The sequence below is a fragment of the Haliaeetus albicilla genome, chromosome 3 (genome assembly GCF_947461875.1).
Source record: "Haliaeetus albicilla chromosome 3, bHalAlb1.1, whole genome shotgun sequence".
NCBI classification, from domain to species: Eukaryota; Metazoa; Chordata; class Aves; order Accipitriformes; family Accipitridae; genus Haliaeetus; species Haliaeetus albicilla.
The window spans coordinates 72129534-72147333 of record NC_091485.1 but is presented as its reverse complement, the minus strand read 5'-3'; the positions used below and the strand labels follow the sequence as shown (position 1 = coordinate 72147333).

Below are 17800 nucleotides of genomic sequence, written 5' to 3'. Positions count from 1 at the left end.
GGAGATAGAAGAGTTGGGAATGAAAGAGTGAAGTTGAGCCTGGGAAGAAGGGAAGGGTTGGGGGAACTGTTTTTTAGTTTTGCTTTTGTTTCTCACTATCCTACTCTGTTATTTATTGGCAATAAATTAAATTAATCTTCCCCAAGCTGAGTCTGTTTTGCCTGTGATGGTAACTGGTAAGTGATCTCCCTGTCCTTATCTCAAGCCACAAGTTTTTTTATCCTGTTTTCTCCCCCTGTCCAGCTGAGGAGCGGGGGGTAGAGTGTGGCTTGGTGGGCAGCTGGCAGCCAGCCAAGGTCAACCCACCACATGATGATATATATGGATTCCCTGAAATGTGCAGTTGAGGAAACTTGACTTCCACAAAACTGTGCTAAGATCCTTACTGAGAGTCCAAACTTGAGCGTGTGTCTGCAACTCTAGTCCCAAACTAAAGACTGTGAGATAATACCACACTGGAAGTACAGGACATATATGGGAGGGGTAGTGCAATGGAAGGTGGTTATGTCTCATAGACAAAAACTCTAGTGGACCCTCAGCAGTGCTGCTCCTTATCTATATAAGCTTCAAAGCTTGCAAGTGAAGCTGAAACTGAGACTTAAATCCCTACAGGAATGGTTCTGGAAGATGTTAGCCAGGGTTTTGTCCAAAACAGTTTTAAATAATCCTCCTAGTGGGTTTTTGTCCCTTGTTGAACAGATTAATAATTTTCCTCATTATATGGCCTTTTTTCAGGGGGTGTCAAACTCTTGGTCTGACCTGTATTCTTCATGACTAGGCCCTCTCCCTCTCTGGTATCCATGTCTGGAAAGTGCAGATGGCAGTTCCCAGTGTCAGAGGAGAATTGTGAATAGCCAGGGACCATCTCGTGTTACTCTGTGTCATTTATATAGCCCCTGCCACTGTAGGGTCTTGGACCACAATGGAGGTTCTCAGGTATAAAAACTGTGCAAATGATGGTTATGACTGCTCAGACATGTCACATGAACTATTTTGTCGGTCTGATTTTTTGAGCTACCTTGTATGGAGGAGTTCAGGGATGAAACAAAATGAAAAACACTTGGTTATGATATTAAAATAATGTAGTAGGACACTGTCTTCCCCCCAGCAAACGAGAAATGGTGAGGGGTAGAGGTTTGAAGAAATGTTGGTAGGTGGCTTCCCATTTCTTCCCACTCAGTTTGACTATTCCTGTTGGCTGGGAATAGAAAACTGAAGTGATGGATTGCTCTGATTATGCCTAGTCAGGTGCATTAAATGGTGTCTCACTCTACTGCCTCCTGCAATCTTCCTGCTCAGTGTGCTTATCAGGGCTGACGTGGAAAAGGTAGATGTCTGTAAACAATGAAGAAATAAAAGGGGAGGTGAAAAATCTCAGACTGGTCTCAGCAAAAGGATTTGTTGGGAACTGGAAATGTGTTGAGGAGATTATGCTACGCCACTTTTAGAATAACTAATTGGGATATGCTTGTCAGCTTCAAGACTCAGTAGCGCACATGAACCCCATCCTGCTTTTCATGGGTCATTTGTTGCAGAGATGCTTGCAGTATATGGAAATTTTCTTTTTAGCATCCATCTGTTCAATACTAACATGGAGCTTCGCTCAAACTCTTGTCTCTAGTTAAACCGTAAACTCTTGTGTACTTGAGTTATAGTGGTGTGACTTCATAGTCACCAAGAAAGATTACTCTGTTTTCATCAGTGTGAGACAAAATAAGATCCCATGGATTTTTAGTACTGCGAACCAAAGACAGGTAGGTTTGAGATGCAGTGCTTTATTTCAAGTTTTGTGTCAGTGCTGTCTACAAGAACTGTCTAAAATTGTATGAAATACTATTCAAAGTCTGTAAATGGAGCATTGAATTTCTGTGTTTCTGTATCTAAATTTGCATTGTTGGTGTACAAGAAAATGGAATTCAAGCTGGAAAGGTGCAAAATGCTGTGAAACTGTCTAATGCAACAGACTAGCAGTGGCTGGTTTATTCATCCTAGGAAAAAAACCAACAGGCTGGTGAGATATGGCTGATCTTTATTAATCTATGGGAGTAGGGAAGACAAACAGGGAGGATTGTTGTTTGAGCTAAGGACTTTACTTTTACGAGAACAAACAGACCATGAACAAGTTTGGATTGAAAATAGGAAGACTTTTAGCTGTAAGCAATGAGTTTAGGGACAGCCTTACAGCTTCATTAGTGGAGATGGAAGCCCTAACTGAGGTAGAGCTCCATCTTTTTAGGAAGGGGATTTTCATTCCATGTGAAAGCAAGTTCTGAGTTTAATATCTCTTAGGCTCAAGTTCCTAAACCACCTGACTTCCTTGGACAGTTTCTGCTGGCTGGAACAGCATCCCATGAGAAATGCCTCTGGTTTCATCTTGGTGGAGAAAGGTACTGGCAGTCTCTATGCTCCTGGTGTGTGCTCACTTCTTTGAGATAAAAGTTGCTATGAGAAAAAAACGATGAGGTGGCTTCATATGAAAGTGCCAACCTAATGAGTTAGACCCAACTAGCTCCAGTGGTGTAATTACCCTCATACCACAATTCCATCAAATCTTCCCGTGAAGAACCCTGAACAATGTTGCAAAACTTTGACCTTCACTTTTAGCTCAGCTCTTGTGTCTTCAAAGTGCAAGGATAAATGTACTTCAAAGTTAGTACAGGACAGTAGAGTTGGGCAATATATTTCCATTAACTTTCTTGGTTTCAACCTCCAAAAATGCTTTCTCAATCAGAATTGAGCTTCGTCCTTCACAGAAGTGTTTTGGTTGAATTATTTCAGTCTTTCAAAGACAATGGACAGACCACACTTAAAATTTGTAAAGGAAAATTGAAAAATATCTCTTTGCTTGTATTTTCAAACGTAAGTCTGTTTTGGGAATAAGAGCAACAGAAAATCCAAAGCATTTGAACAAAATATTTTTCTTTTTTTTTTTAATCATTTTTTTAAAAATGAAATACATGTACCCCTTTAATGAGTTCTATCTATAAATCCAATTGAATCACTGCTTGGTCTATATGTGATGTAATGGGGGAAATTATGATGGACTCCACTTGCTTTGGCTGTTAGATCACTGAAGCCAGGTTTCAGCTAATAAAGCTGCTGGAAAATTAGAGTGTCTGCAGGGAAAAGAGCCTTGGCCAAAACTGCAGCCAGCCAGAGTCAGAAGACGTGTTTGGGAGTGTTTTTTTCAGAGAAGGGTACAATAAATGCTGTAACTGATATAAAGAAGTCTATAATTGCAAAGATCTAGAAGCATGAAAACTTGTGTCCATCTGGCTAATTCCTTATCATGGTCATGAAGGGACAGAGAATGAAAAGCAAAGGAGAGGGAAGAGGAATTGATGGTTCCCCCACACTAGACTGTTCACCTGCCGAGACTACACTCTAAGAAGTGCTTTTGTTTCTGTATAATTTTGTCTAGATCAGAGCTTGTATCACTTTATCAATATTAGTAGAAGTCGTGTCTCCTAATTGGTTTGCTGGCATGTTTTTCTAGCTCAACCGAAGTTGAGCACAGTGGAATCACTAACCATTCCTTTAGCTGCTCTTTTGGATGGGGGGAAGCCCTGGTTTCTCAAACACCAGAAAGGAGAATCTGCTCAAAATACCATGTGCCTATTAGTATTTTCTAAAAGTTTGACAACTGTCCTTTTTTTTTTTTTCTTCCTCATGGGAACGATCTGCAGTAGATACAGCATGAAATAAAACACAGCTGAACTGCTTCCCTGACTGTCACCCCACGTCTCTCACTGGATGTGCTGTGTTTTACCAGACCAGCTCTGACAGCATTTGATGTCACACTGATTTGCAAACAGAGCTCTCTGGACTGCAGCGGATAATGACATCACAGGTTCAGAGGACGTGATTACTACGTCAGGAACGATTTGTGCCTGAAGTTTTGAGCCACCCTGCTGCTTGCCAGCCTTCGGTAACGTTTGTTTAATAGGATTTTTGTTGAGATCCAGCTTCTCAAGCCCTGGCAGCGTCAGACTGAGAGCTGTCTCAGGCATTCAGCAGGTCTGAGAGGAGAATCCCGTTAACCCTGTGAACGCTCAGAATTGATGTGGTTTTAGTTTGAAAAGAACTAACCCTTTGAACAAAGAGAAATCAGAGATTTCTCAAACCCCTTTTCTGTCATCACAGCACAGTAAAAGAAGCAGCAGCCCATTCATTTTTGGCCTCTTGTTAAGATGTGAGCCCCTACGCTTTTTCCTAAGGTACATTTCCCTGATCCCTCAGAGTGCTGCTTGGATCATCCTGCCAAACCTGCAGGTGGTGAGTCCTTCATCTTCCCCCCTCAAGGAGAGGTCTCAGATCATTGCCAATAAACTGAGAGCAACCAAAATCACAGTTACAGACAATGATTAAAATGGCCCAAGAAGGCCATTTATAGAGGGGATTGAGGAAAAATAATACTGCAATAATGTATGTGCAGTAGAAGGAGCCTTTGGGGTGTAAAGAAATGACAGCATCAGGAAAAGTTTGCAATGCAATGAGATTGTTATGTTACAGCGTTGTCCAGTCAGACCTACATACCCAAAGGGGACATTTGGCTGTCTGGGGAACCGATAACCCTGCTACCATGGTCCTGCATCTATGAAGACTGTGCACAACTCTAGCAAAGATCCTGAAAGTTTCTGAAGAGCAAGAGGGATCTCAAATAAGTGCAATAAAAATGACCCCATAAGGAGCTGCTTCTGAAGAGACATTTAAAATCTCAGTCTAGGTATATTGTCTTTTGATGGCTGCAGGACTCTGCCCCAAAGAGCTCTGCTTACAGCTAATGTTGACTAAAGGATGAAGCTATGACTGTCTTCAAGAAGTGTAAAGGAGCGAGTAATGATGGAGAGAAATGGGGTGTGTGGGATTGAGGACTATAAAAGAGCACTGTGATAAAAGACAGCATAGAAAAATACAGGCTGTGTATCAAAAAACCCTTCCTAATAGCTGGATCTGCTAGACAGGGGAAAAATTTCCTGAGGGAGAGAGCAGAAACCCTGTTATTTCAATCATTTAAACAAAACTGGACAAAGCCCTGGAGAATATATTGTAGGGAACAATCATATGCCAGCCCCCAGGAATGGATAACATGACCTGATAAGTCTTTTCCTAGTGGTTGCTATGATTCTCTTCAGATTGAGAACTTGTTCTGGGCATGATTTGTCTTGGGTGATCTAAGCCTCAGGTCAGTCCTCTGACTGTTTCAGAGAACAAAATGGAGAGGAGGAAGTGGAGGAGAGGCATGCAGGGGCAGTCAGAAATAGAGAGCATGGGAAAATGTTGACTCAGAAGTGCTACAGGGCCTTGTGTAGTCACATATCTAAGTGCCTGCAGAGATATAAAACACACTCCAGTCCCGATGCAAAGGTTTTATGCTGAGCTGGCTGTGTGCAGGCTCCAGAAAACCTGATCATTTGGTGCTTACCAGCAAGCTCCCAAGATGTATGAACTCAAAGAGTCACGGTCATCCTACCTCTTCTTGGACTTAGGAAGTTTGTTTTTCTTGCTGTTACAAGAATCCAGCTTGTTGGCTGAGCTGTCTTGCTGCATCCCTGTGATGCACACACGCTCTCCTGATGGTGTGCCTGGCTGCCGATTTGTACCGCTGTTGATTTCTTCAGAAAGGTGGCCAGGCTCTGCTGCAGTCCAGGCAACTGTCAACTACCACCCAGCTAGAAATCCAGAACAGAGCTGTTGGTTTCTGGAGGAGTTGGGAAATGGTATACCAGAAACATGACCCAAATCACTGTTGTTTTCAACGCTAGTCTCCTCACAGAGCTGGAGAGGAACCTCTTCCCAGCCTCTTTTCTGAAGCAGAGGAGGTCACAGAGATGAGTAGAGATAATGTTGTCATGTCTGGACAAAATTAACCAGCAAATGTTGGCATCCTTGATTTCTTGGGAGGTGGTGCACCAGGTGGCAATTACCTCGGATGGTCTGTCATTCAAAAGAATTGCCAGTGATTGCAGACATCTCTTATCTAAGCAGTAAAAGTAGAGGCTGTCTAAGTTCAACAAGAGGAGGTTTGAGTTAATCAGGTCTTCTGTGTCACAGAGATGAGCAGGAAGATTGTCAGTGATTTCATGTGGCCATTTGAAAATTTCCACTTTGCTTCATTTACTTTTATAGTAAATCCATTTATAGTGTAAATTTTACACGGAAAACATGGAAAAGGTTCATATGCAAAAGAAAAAAAAGAACAACAAACACAAACAAATGCAGAACTCTCAAATATTTGGGGTTTTTAAAGCAATATTTTTCAAGTTTTGTCTTTTGCTAGAAACAAGTCATTTCTTGAGCAGCAGCAGCAGTAGTCAAGCCTTGTTTCCTGTGAACTCCAAAACATCCCCCAGTTCTCTTGAACTCTGATCTGCATCCTCATCTCATAGGCAGATAGATATTCCATCACAGGTGGTCTTATAAGGTGACAGAAACAGTCTCTTCCTGGAGTTCTCTCCCATGCCCCTATGTCTCACTCCACCTTGCAGGACCTCCAGCTCCTGTTTCTTTCCTGTAACTGGCCAGAGAAAGCTGATCACATTGCAGCTGAGTCTGCACTATGTGTGTGTTGATTTTTTGGCCCTTTTATGTGTATTCACAGATTGCCAGATGGCAGGCCCAGCAGAACAGATTATTATCAAGTTCACATTACAGCTTCTTCTAAGTGGTGGAAATTGGTGAGCAGCTTCAAAGCTATTGGGGAGGAAAGACAGATGGGCAGAGAGATAGATATAGGTGGCTCATCCTTATCAAGAAATGAGAATAAACCCAGTACTATTTAGAGAAAGAAGAGTTTCTTATGGCTTGGTTTAAACTTGTAAACTTGCTCCTTCATGCATTAACACGGTGGGTATCTGAAAGTGCCAAATGTTGTGACTAAATCTGTTCTTCCCCATTAGGTAGAAGCAATATCTGTCAAAACAGGGGAGCTGTGACCCATTGGGGTATAAGTTCAGGAGGAATATAAGATCTTTTCCAGGGGAAGCAGAGAAGCCCCCAGGTCTCTCCAGCTGTGGGGAAGGTGGAAACTGCCTGGGTACACACCTCCAACGGGTACACAACTGAATGAGCAGCACTTCCAACTAGTCTGCCCCAATGAACTGAACTGATTTGTCCCTCACTGCCCCAGGTAGGCATCCAACAGCACAGAGGAAAGATCATCCTGTGCATTGCTGGTGGTGGAGTCCAGGCAGGGAAGGAGGAGGAAAGCCCAGTCTAAGCAGTCTGAGAACCTCTGAAACACAGCTCTTCAACATGTCCCGTGGAGGTGACCTTACTGAGAACCTTACTGGGACTGGATCCTCTAAGAGTCCAAAAGAAGTCTCCTCAAGAGGGTCAACTTCTTATGGGGAATGTCTGACTATTGCATGTGATCCTCAGATGAAACCGGCCAAACCTGAAGTCCTAAGTCCTACCCTGAATCAGAAATGGTGATGGCAGTTCACGACTGTGTTTCACAAAATTAAACTGCTGCCTTTGAACCACTATCATTTAAGGTAGTGTTAGAAACATATTGTCTTCCCAAGCTGGACCCACAGGAGGACTACTCTGAAGGCCATCACAAGTGATGGCCTCAGTTCTTGCTCCATCATAGCTGTAAGAATTCAGACCTGTGTTCTTAAGCAGTTGCCCAAGCACACTTGATGTAATAGTTTTCCTGTGGTTCTGTCTTCCAATGGGACATGGTTTAACAACATCTGGTTAACACTCAGGGGAGGGAATTGATGCCAACAGGCAGTCTGGGCAATGCAAAGCATTCACCATGCTGGTATTTACTGCAGCTTGGTGTGGCTGGAAGAGAAGGTACAGGGAAAAAATTACTATCAGTAATGCACCAGAGCAGGAGGTTCAGGTTTCATAAAGCAGGAGGTATTGTGTGATGGCTGCAGACCAAACCAATGGAGGGAGTGAGGAAATGTGGTGGAGGGATGAATGGCACGGAAGCTGGCATTGTGCTGACTCAGCAGTAATTTTCTTTCTTTTTTCAGTCTTATAAGTTGTTTTGGATAAGATGTGCAGCTCTGCTGCTGGGCTGTCATATACCGAGTTTGCTGACAGGCAGTAGATTCAACATGCCTGGTGAGCTTACAGAAATCGCTGACCCAGGGGTACTTTCCGAGGCTGAAGCAGTTGCCTGTGTTCTGACTCAAGATACGCACGGGTCAGGGCTGGCCTCCCACCTGCAGGAAGGGTGTCTTTGGCTGTGCCCTCGCCTGCCAGTCAGTGGATCACAGAGAGAAGCCATTTCTTCTCCTCCGCATTTCCTTGTCGCACACCACCTGTGCATATGTGTGTGTCTGCCTGTGTGGTCAGAGCTGCTTTTGTAGCTGTTTTCCCTGAACATCTTGAAACTTTGGTTCCAAGGTCAACAAGAAAAGACGTCTGTGCTTGTGGTGGGGAGAATAAAGTGAGGGAAGCCTACTGTGTCCCTGCTGCCCAGAACAGGAGGTCTTCTGCAGGTTTTGATGCAATGCAAAGTGAAGAGTGTAATTTCCAAGGTAGCATGGCCTGACCTCTGCAGTCAGGACGTGGAAGCAATCATACCAGACCAGGGAAGAGCCAGGGTGAGGGGCTATGCCAACTATGTCGAGGAATTTTGGTTCTGAGGTTGAACCTGGGTGTTGGCACATCATTCCTTCTCTCACACGATGTCCATGTCTTCACAACACGGGGTGGTATCAGCCCATATTGCTGGGTGTTCCTGTAGGGAGCCATGTGCCAGACTTTGAGACTGTCTTTTGAGCATGGAAGGGGACACCCGTCTTTGAGGATGGAAGGGAAAGCTGTGCAGAATAAGAGAGGTTATACAGATGATGTGCTGCAGTGAAATCAACTGACAGGGGAATGAAAGAAAAAGGGGGTCCTGGAGGTGTTTGGGGAGAAAGGCAGCAGGATTCAGGGAGAGTCCAGACGTGGGAGAGAGAAGAGGGAGCAGTCAGTGGTGCTCATGTGCCAGGAGGCTGGTGGAGTTACACAGCAGCTCTCATCCAGGTACAACAGCATCTGTGATATGCTCTTGATTTCCTTACAGGAGAATGCCTTTGTCCTGGTAAATGAGTTACTACCAGTTAGTTAGATGAAGTATCTCCCTGATCCCTGCTGAAACCTCTTTTCATCTGCACCGCGAAGGCCGTGTTCTTTCTTCTCCCCGCTGAAAGCATGAGCAGCAAATCCAGCGGAGAGCCACCCTGTTCTTTGTGGCAGTTCCTCTGACGTAGATAAACCTCTGAAGTGAAGTGTGTGACATCAGGAAGATGTTTTAATCTGAATTATGTTTGCCCATCTGAGTAACAGGTGCCATTATCCTCTTTTCATTATCTCACGGCCAGGGCTGATGCCAGCATGAGTAAGAAAGGTTTGAGTCACGGGGATGGAGTAGTTAATTTCTTTCTGGAGGCTGTTGTCAGAGGAGACCGGGCCCAAATGTCCATCACGGAAATGAATGATGTGTAGATGAATGAGGGAAGAAACCTACTCCTGAGAGAAATAAAGCATCCCTCATGAATAACGCAGAATGTTGCTTCGAGATTCAAGACATCTAAAACCTGTTGTATATTGAATGTGAATGTGAATGAGGCTTAGCTGCTCTGCAGCTACACGCTGGCCTGAACGTGAACTATAAATAACTTACCACTGCCACAATTCATTTTTATTTTTTAACACTGACCATGTATTTGGCTTGGTACCAATGCACATCTAGAGACAAACCTCTCCCAATCTCTGACCGAGCCCAGTGTAGAAAAACACCCTGTGCTTTACACCACTCAGTCTCCATCTATGCTTCTAGGTAGAGCAGGACCTGTGTTTTTTAAGACACAGAGGCCAGCAGAGATGGCATGGAGAATGCTGGTAACAGCTAAACACATGTACTGCCCCAGAATGGTGCTTAGCTGCAGTGGTCCCTGGCCAGCGTTAACCTCCATGTGTGGACCAGGCATGGACACTGCCTGGGACGGTGCTGGTTGGTGTAGGGTAAAGCCATGTCAGGAGCTGGGCTAATGATTTAACACTGCGGACAATCATGGGCTGGGGTGGTAGAATCCATCCCATGTCCCAGTTTAATATGTTAGAGTCAGTAACACCTTGCAGTCTTGGAGGTGGTCACTATGTAGATGCAACACACTGAAAGTATTCAGGATTTTTTCCCATGAAGTTTTATTTTTACAGATTTACTTATTCTGGGCAGTCTGCATTGTTGAAATAGCATGAAATTCTTTATTGAGACCCTTTTTGCCCCAGAAGCAAAGTGTTATTCAAGAGACTTCATGGGCTGTCTATGCCCTGCAGCTGAGCATGGTGCAAAGATTACTGATGTAGATCTAAGCAAGCTGGTCTGTCCACATGAGGCTATACAGTGCCAGAGATACTTGCTTAGGGCCTGAATGCAGACATGGCATTTTTTTGATAAAATGTCTATAAAATCATGAGTGACACAAAGAAGGGGAGTAGGGAATGGTTGTTCCTGGTCTCTTCCATAGAGAAGGTGGGGACATCAGATGATAGTAATCAGAGAGAAGTTCATAATAAAGAAGCGATGGTGATTTTTTTTAAAGAACACATGGTTGATCTATGGACCTTCTTGCCACAGGATGTTGCAGGTGCTAAAAGTTTATACACATTCAAGGGACAATGCCCAAGCTTATGGAAGAGAAATCCATTGTGTGTTATTAAAACCAGGGAAACCATGTCCGGCTTAGGAAAACCCTGAGCTCCATATGATGAAGCTGGGTATGTGAATACTTGGGGGAAACGTCATGTATCATTATACCATTCCTGTACTCTTCCCCAGCCATCTGCTTGTGGTCACTGTTGGATTCAGGGTAGCTGTGCATGGTGTTCCACTGTACACTATATTTGTGGCCTGGTACCCCAGCACAATATCCCTCTAGAAGCGAGAGAAAGGTATTTGGGTTGTCCTCCTGAATGGACCTCACATAGATTGTAATGAGGAGTTTCCCTCTGTGTCTCATCTGAAAAGCACTATGGAAAAATAAGCTTTGAAGGAGACTGAGTGGGTTTTTCCCAGACTTTCATAGCTACACTCTGGCAAACAAGAAAATAGTATTCTCTTTGTTTCTAGAATTACATATATATGCACATGGGTTTTGAGAGTTTTTCCACCGGATAATGGACAAGGCCTGGAAAAATCAAAAGCAGGGAAGACCTCAACACAGTATGCATTTGGTGTCAGCTCTTATGGTCTGACCCTTTGCCTCCCTTGCCTACACCTTCCTGCAGTTCTGCTTGATGTCTGTAGCCCAGCCCTTCCACAACTGGGAGGAAATGGCTTTTGCGGTGCATTGGTGCTCTGCAGTCCAGAATTGGAGGAATACTCTGAGACATGACATTTCTTCATGCCAAACTATTCTTCTTGGTGCCAACCCAGATGAGCTCTGTCTTGAAAGCCTAAGCAGCTGGGAGGTATTATAAAAGAGAGAGAGAGAGTACTAATGACATCACTTCCAATCAAGGTGAAAGTTATTTAGACTGTCCTTGATCATTCAAATTGTATCTCATTAAATATAAGACAAACCTGCCTGCTGTGGTCATATTGCTGTATTGTGGGACCTCAGCAAACTGGTTGGTGTACTGGAGTAGTACAGGTGGTATTTACCTAGGTGTGGTCCAATGTAAAGCTCTATCTATACCTTTCTCATTGTTATCTCAGCCCCATGGCTTGTTAGGGGCTGCATTTGCTATACCTAATTTTAAGGTCTTCTGTTTGATTGTTCTTCTTCACCACAGAAGAGTGAGAAATATCAATGTCGTGCTTAACCTTTCTATTTCTCTTTAAGCCTTGTGTTTCTTATGGTTCACATGGAGTCATCACTTACTTTATACTCTGGTAAAGGGCAGCGGCATTCACGTAGAGGAAGTTAGGCTGAATTTTGGTAGCTGAAATCTGCTACCAAGGCAGTTGCTTCAGCTTTTGCCTTTACTTGACACAAGTAAAACTCAACTACTTGGAGACTGACCCGGAGGGCACTGCGGAGGGCTGTTCCCTGATGTTAATGATCCTCTGTGCCCCTCTTCCTCTGGCAATTACCGACATTCTCATTTTTCCCGGAGGCAGTCTCTGTTGTTAAGAAGACAGTGGCTTGTTTTAAATTTGAGATTTACTGAATTTCAGAGGACATGCACTGCTGGAGTTTGCTTTTCATGCCCTGTTCTGTGTATTGCTGGATAGATTCTGTAATGCTAAAGTAATGGAGAGTTAAGTCTTTCTTTGGTGTATTTTGAAACCCCTCATTTCAGAGTGTTGAAGGCAATGATTAAGGTGCCTATTCCTTAAAGCCATGTTGTACTGGAGAAATATATGACTCTAATCCCCTGTACATGAATCTATTTGTAAAGTCTTATTCCAGCTTCATGAATAAAGTCCTTTCTTTACCCCAGCTTCACGGTGAAAATACAGTAAAAGACATTTATCTGATATTGTGGAAAGTGAGTATGACATGGGGCAGAATAGAAATCAGAATTTCTGAATATTCTGTCTACCTGTGTGAACTGGAGAGAAATTACAGCCTGCCAGTGCCCGCGCTTTCCTATCTGTAAAACAGGGATATGGATATATTCCTATCTTATGGGAGAGCTGTGAGTCCTGAGTTAATTACAAAGTCTGTGACAAATCTTAGAAATTCAATTGTGAGATAGTGTGTAAGCATATAATATTAATGTTTTATAATCTCCCTAAACTGTCTCTGTGGATAACTTCAGTGAGAGGGATATAGTGATATCAAAAGAAATCTTTCTTCACCCCAACAATTTTCTTTAGAACCAAAAGCGAAAGCTGTTTCCACCAACTGCCATCTCTGCGACCATCTGGAAAATCACATTTTCTGAAGCTTTCCTTCTCTTTATCAGCTGTAACTAAAGCTATAAAATGGTAAGATGTCCCTAGTTTAATTAACACCCCTGTAGTTCAAAAGCTGATCTTAGTAATGTGAGGCAATTATAGCCTTTACTGAGGGACAGTCAGGTGGAACAAATCCAGCATCAATCTATTGAAGACACTTCCCTTTCCAGGTAATTTGGAAACTGCTTTTTATGATGAGCAGACTACCTGGCCCAGTACAACAGGTGAATCTCTTTGTTTTGTAACCTGAAAAGAACTTCCTATTTTGAGTTACGTGCTTCTTTTGTAAACTGGTTTTTACATCCTATCCGTCTACCAACAACTAGCAACTGAGCTAAGGAAATATCTGTTGCTTTCTGGAGGGTATGCTTGCTGGTTTTCTCATTTTATTTTCCTTGTCCACTGTTGCTTTTCATTTTGAAGGTTGCCCAGTGTTCATGTTTTTGTTCTAGCAAAACTGCGGACTCCGTGGTGTGCCCACACCCTGAGGGCTATGCAGAGTTCTGGTTTCTGCACCTCAAAAATTCTGTGGTAGAGCTAGAGAAGGTCCAGAGAAGGACACTGAAATGATCAAGAGTATGTGATTTCTGCTATATGAGCTAAAAAGGCTGTGGCTCCAGTTCAGACAGGAGAAAACTGAGAGCAGAGATAGAGCTGAGTTTAGCTGAAGTCATGAAGGTGGTAGATAAGGTAGATGTAGGTCTTTAATACTAGAGCTAAGGGGCACTAGCTGAAACAAGATTTGCTTGAAATTATTACGTACCTTTTTACACAGCAGATAGTGAACTTCTGGAATCTGTTGTCACAGGAAATTGAGGAGGTGGGCAGTGCCAACAGTTTCAAAAAAAGGATCAGACAAATTCAGAGCAGCAGGTTCATGACCTGAGTCTAAAGGTGATGGGCAGGGCTGAGGCAGTACAAGGGCAATGGTCTGGAGAGAATGGCCATGCACTTCTGGTCTGCCTCAGTAGTATCTCAGGCGCTGTCTGGCCTCCAGCTTCTGATCTGTAAAAGTGTGGATCTGCTGTATGCCCCGTGTTTCATCTGCCAGCCCTCTATGGTTATCTTGGTATCTCAGGGTCTCAAATGGTGCTAGATGCCTCTTTCTGGAACCCTCAGTGTCTACAATGCAGGCACCTACATTGGAGCTAGTCACTGAAGGTAGAGCTCTACTCATGATTAAGATGCCCGCGTTTGGCTGTTTGCACATAGTCGTCTGCCTGTGCAGTAGGTGTCTAAATTCTTCTGCAGTCAACAGACGTCTAGTCCGTCTAATGGGTAGCTAATGAATACAGTCAATGGAACAATCAGGACCGTCATTTCATCTTGCCATAAGGTAGACTTGGGATGGTCAGTTAAATAACTCACTACTGCCTGTTTTCACTAAATCTTTGTTGACTATAATGAGAGCTTGGACGCCTAGCACACACGTAGATACCAAACTTTAGGTGTATTAATGTTGAACTGAGTTCTGTCCCAAGATTTCTATTATAATGACTGTAGAGAAGTAGGTTTCTCATGAGAATAACTCATTGACTTGTTTTAGACATCTAGGCGTAGATGAGAGGAACTGCACTTGTGAAGTGCGTATTTCTATTCATTGACTTCAAGGGGCATCTAGATAGCAGTACCCACATGGTCAATGCACGCCATGGCCAGATGAGTCCCCCATTTTGGAGACTTTGGTACTGTCACTTAGAATCTCAGCTGTAAGAAATGTAGATTTTTAAAGCAATGAGGTGTGAGAAAGTGAAATTATACTTTCAAAACAGCCCCCCACACTCTTACGGTTTGATTTAGAATAAAGGCTTAGCCTTTACTGTCTGTAAACTATGCTGTGAAACATGCTACATCCTCTGTCCTGGATTAGTTTAACATCCTGATGAAACTGCCTTTGCCAGACTAGCTGTAAAAGCTGTAAAACTGTAAAACAAGCTGGTAAGTTGTTTATTCTTCAATAATTAAAGATAGAACAGGCATTAAATCCCTAAAGTCCTATGGTGTTCCAGCAGTGAGTAGCTTTCATAGGGTGTCCAGTAGAAAGATTTGTTCAGTATGGAAGAGTTTTAAAAGGAATTTCTTTGGTTGGTGGGTCTGTGGATGTTGTTAACTCCATGCTGCCAGCAGACACAGAATTTGGATGCCATCAGTGTACTCTGGTTTTGGGGCAGGGCAACACAAACTCCTCTCAAAAATACTGTGGAAAAGTCCACCTATTTCCAAAGTTTCCACTATCGCATGTGGTACAGAATGGACGTGAAATTTCTTTAGAGAATGAATGCGATATGATCTTGTTTATGAGTCTGCACAGTTATTTGAGGTAGGATGGATTGCCCATTCTTTCATCTTTCCCACTTCTCTGTGTACAGCTTTGTTGTTCTGCGTCTTATTCGCTTCGGATACAGGATGTGGGCGAGGAGATAGGAAGATTGTGACTGTAGCGTTCCTGTAACTTTGGATCTGGCTACGGCATCAGAGTCTCTGCGATTCATGTGGCTTGCATGAAGGGGAAGCTGTGGTCATCACCTGCCTTACTGACTGTCCTGTCTTTTCATTCCCCCTCCCAGGTTATGGACACGCTGCCCCAGGGACGGATGCGGGGAAGGCCTTTTGCATGTTCTATGCTGTCCTGGGGATCCCACTGACACTCGTCATGTTCCAGAGCTTGGGCGAGCGCATGAACACCTTTGTCAAGTACCTCTTGAAACGCATCAAAAAGTGCTGTGGGATGAGGAGCACCGAGGTCTCCATGGAAAACATGGTCACTGTGGGTTTCTTCTCCTGCATGGGAACACTCTGCATTGGAGCAGCAGCCTTTTCCCAGTACGAGGAATGGAGCTTTTTCCATGCTTACTATTACTGCTTTATAACGTTGACTACGATAGGGTTTGGAGACTATGTGGCCCTGCAGACCAAAGGGGCCCTTCAAAAGAAGCCTCTCTACGTGGCTTTTAGCTTTATGTACATTCTAGTGGGGTTGACAGTCATTGGGGCATTTCTAAATCTGGTTGTTCTCAGGTTCTTAACCATGAACAGCGAGGACGAGAGGCGGGACGCCGAGGAACGGGCGTCCCTCGCCGGGAACCGCAACAGCATGATTATCCACATCCAAGAGGACTCCCAGCGTGGTCGGCCGCGGTACAAGGCCGAAGTAACAGACCTTCAGTCAGTTTGTTCCTGCATGTGTTACAGGTCCCATGAGTACACCAGCCGGGTGGTGTCCCACCAAAATTCGTTCAGCTCTAAGCTGAACCCCCAGTACTTTCACTCCATCTCTTACAAGATCGAGGAGATCTCGCCAAGCACATTAAAAAACAGCCTTTTCCCATCTCCTGTCAGCTCCATCTCACCTGGGTTGCACAGCTTTACAGATAACCACAGGCTGATGAAGAGGCGAAAGTCCATTTAAAGGGATTTGTCTTCTTTTGCTTTCCTTGTTTTCCCCAGTTCTTCTCCGTTGTTTTGGTTTTTTTGTTCCTTGAGTGAGACGGAGCGAGGCCAAAGGGAGTAGAGAAAGCCAGTCCTCCTCTGAGACTCAGCTCTTGAGCATGAAGCATGGATTATTACTGTTCCAGCAAAGTATGCCTTACATTACCCCCTCGGTGGATGTCAGAGGATTCAAGGTGACGTGAAGTGGGTACCAAATCCAAAGTTGCACACACAGCTGGGAGCCTTCATGTGCCACTGGCACTCCTGACCTAATAAACTATTTTCCTCACGAGCAGGTTGCAGCGTGCGTGCGTGCTTGTGTGTGTGTTGGGTGTGTGTGCGTGTGTGCGCGCGTGCAATTCCACAACTAGTGCCATGTGACAAAAATTAAAGCATCAGGTATCATTTTTTTTCCCTTGAAGCAATTGTGTTCCAGCCTGCTTTTAACTTTTAGATTGCTTCCAAAAGGAACGGGGAGGGTGGGAGGGGAGCCAATTTGGTTGGGTTTTTTTTTTTGCCAAGACACGCATGCGCCATAAGCAGTCAATATACCAGGTGTATCATGATAAATTTTTTAATGCTAGATTTTAGATTGTATTAACATTAAAAAAAGGCAGGAAAAGATGGATCATTTTAGCTTGCCAGTTCAAAATTAAAAAAAAAAATAAAATAAAGCATGCACTTTGTAAAACTGGTATGCATAATAAAAACACAAGAAAAACTAGCAATGGAATTAATAATCAAAAGCAAATAATCCTATTGATTTAACTATATTTACTTTTATCATTTTCAACTGTTCCAACAATTTGCAAGTAGAATTTTTAAGAGAAATTGGGACAACTGTTGGAACTGAAGAGTGTATTTTGTTATTTTTTATTTTATTTATAAAATTATTATTATTATTATTATTATTATTATTATTATTATTATTATTTTGTGCAGCAATTACCTGCATGAATAGGAATTATATTTTTTGGAATGCTTGGATTAGGATGGGTATAAATAGGTGGATGTATATTTTTTCTTATATAATAGTGACAGGGCATTCCTTGTTTTAAATAAAAAACATAAAGATGATTGTCTCTAAATGCTTTTGATTTGTAAATAATGGAAAGCCTTTGTTGGTCTCAGGAAGAATTCAAGGGACAGTATCTTGTGTTTGGCTCACTGGGAACTTGTGAGATTAGATGTGATACTGCTTTTTTGCTAGGCGGAAAGGCAAAATGCATTTAGCAGTAATGGGCAAAAGCAGTTTTACTCCAGTGTTTGGAGGATAACATTGGGAGTGATTGCATTGGCAAGTTGTACTGGAGGATGTTGAGACCATGTCGTAGAGTTGTTCCTTCGAGATTGTCCATCTCTCGGTTGTTCATCTGGACCAAACAGACTTTACAGAACCAAATTAGAGGCCTAATCCAGCTCCCTTTTAAAACAATAGGAATTTGCAATGATTACATGGGATTTAGTGCTTTGGGAGATTTATCCTTGATTTGACACGGGTAGGACTGGGAGTTT

General features: G+C 43.2%; 1 protein-coding gene across 1 annotated transcript in view; it reads left to right on the top strand.

Annotated features, from left to right (window-relative positions):
* KCNK9 (potassium two pore domain channel subfamily K member 9) overlaps positions 1–17175 on the top strand; it is an 89749-nt gene extending 72574 nt beyond the window's left edge. The window contains exon 2 of the mRNA XM_069778585.1: positions 15424–17175. Within this exon, the coding sequence (XP_069634686.1) occupies positions 15424–16265 (842 nt within the window). The 3' untranslated portion in view covers positions 16266–17175. The remainder of the gene's footprint in view (positions 1–15423) is intronic.
* The last annotated feature ends 625 nt before the right edge of the window (positions 17176–17800 follow it).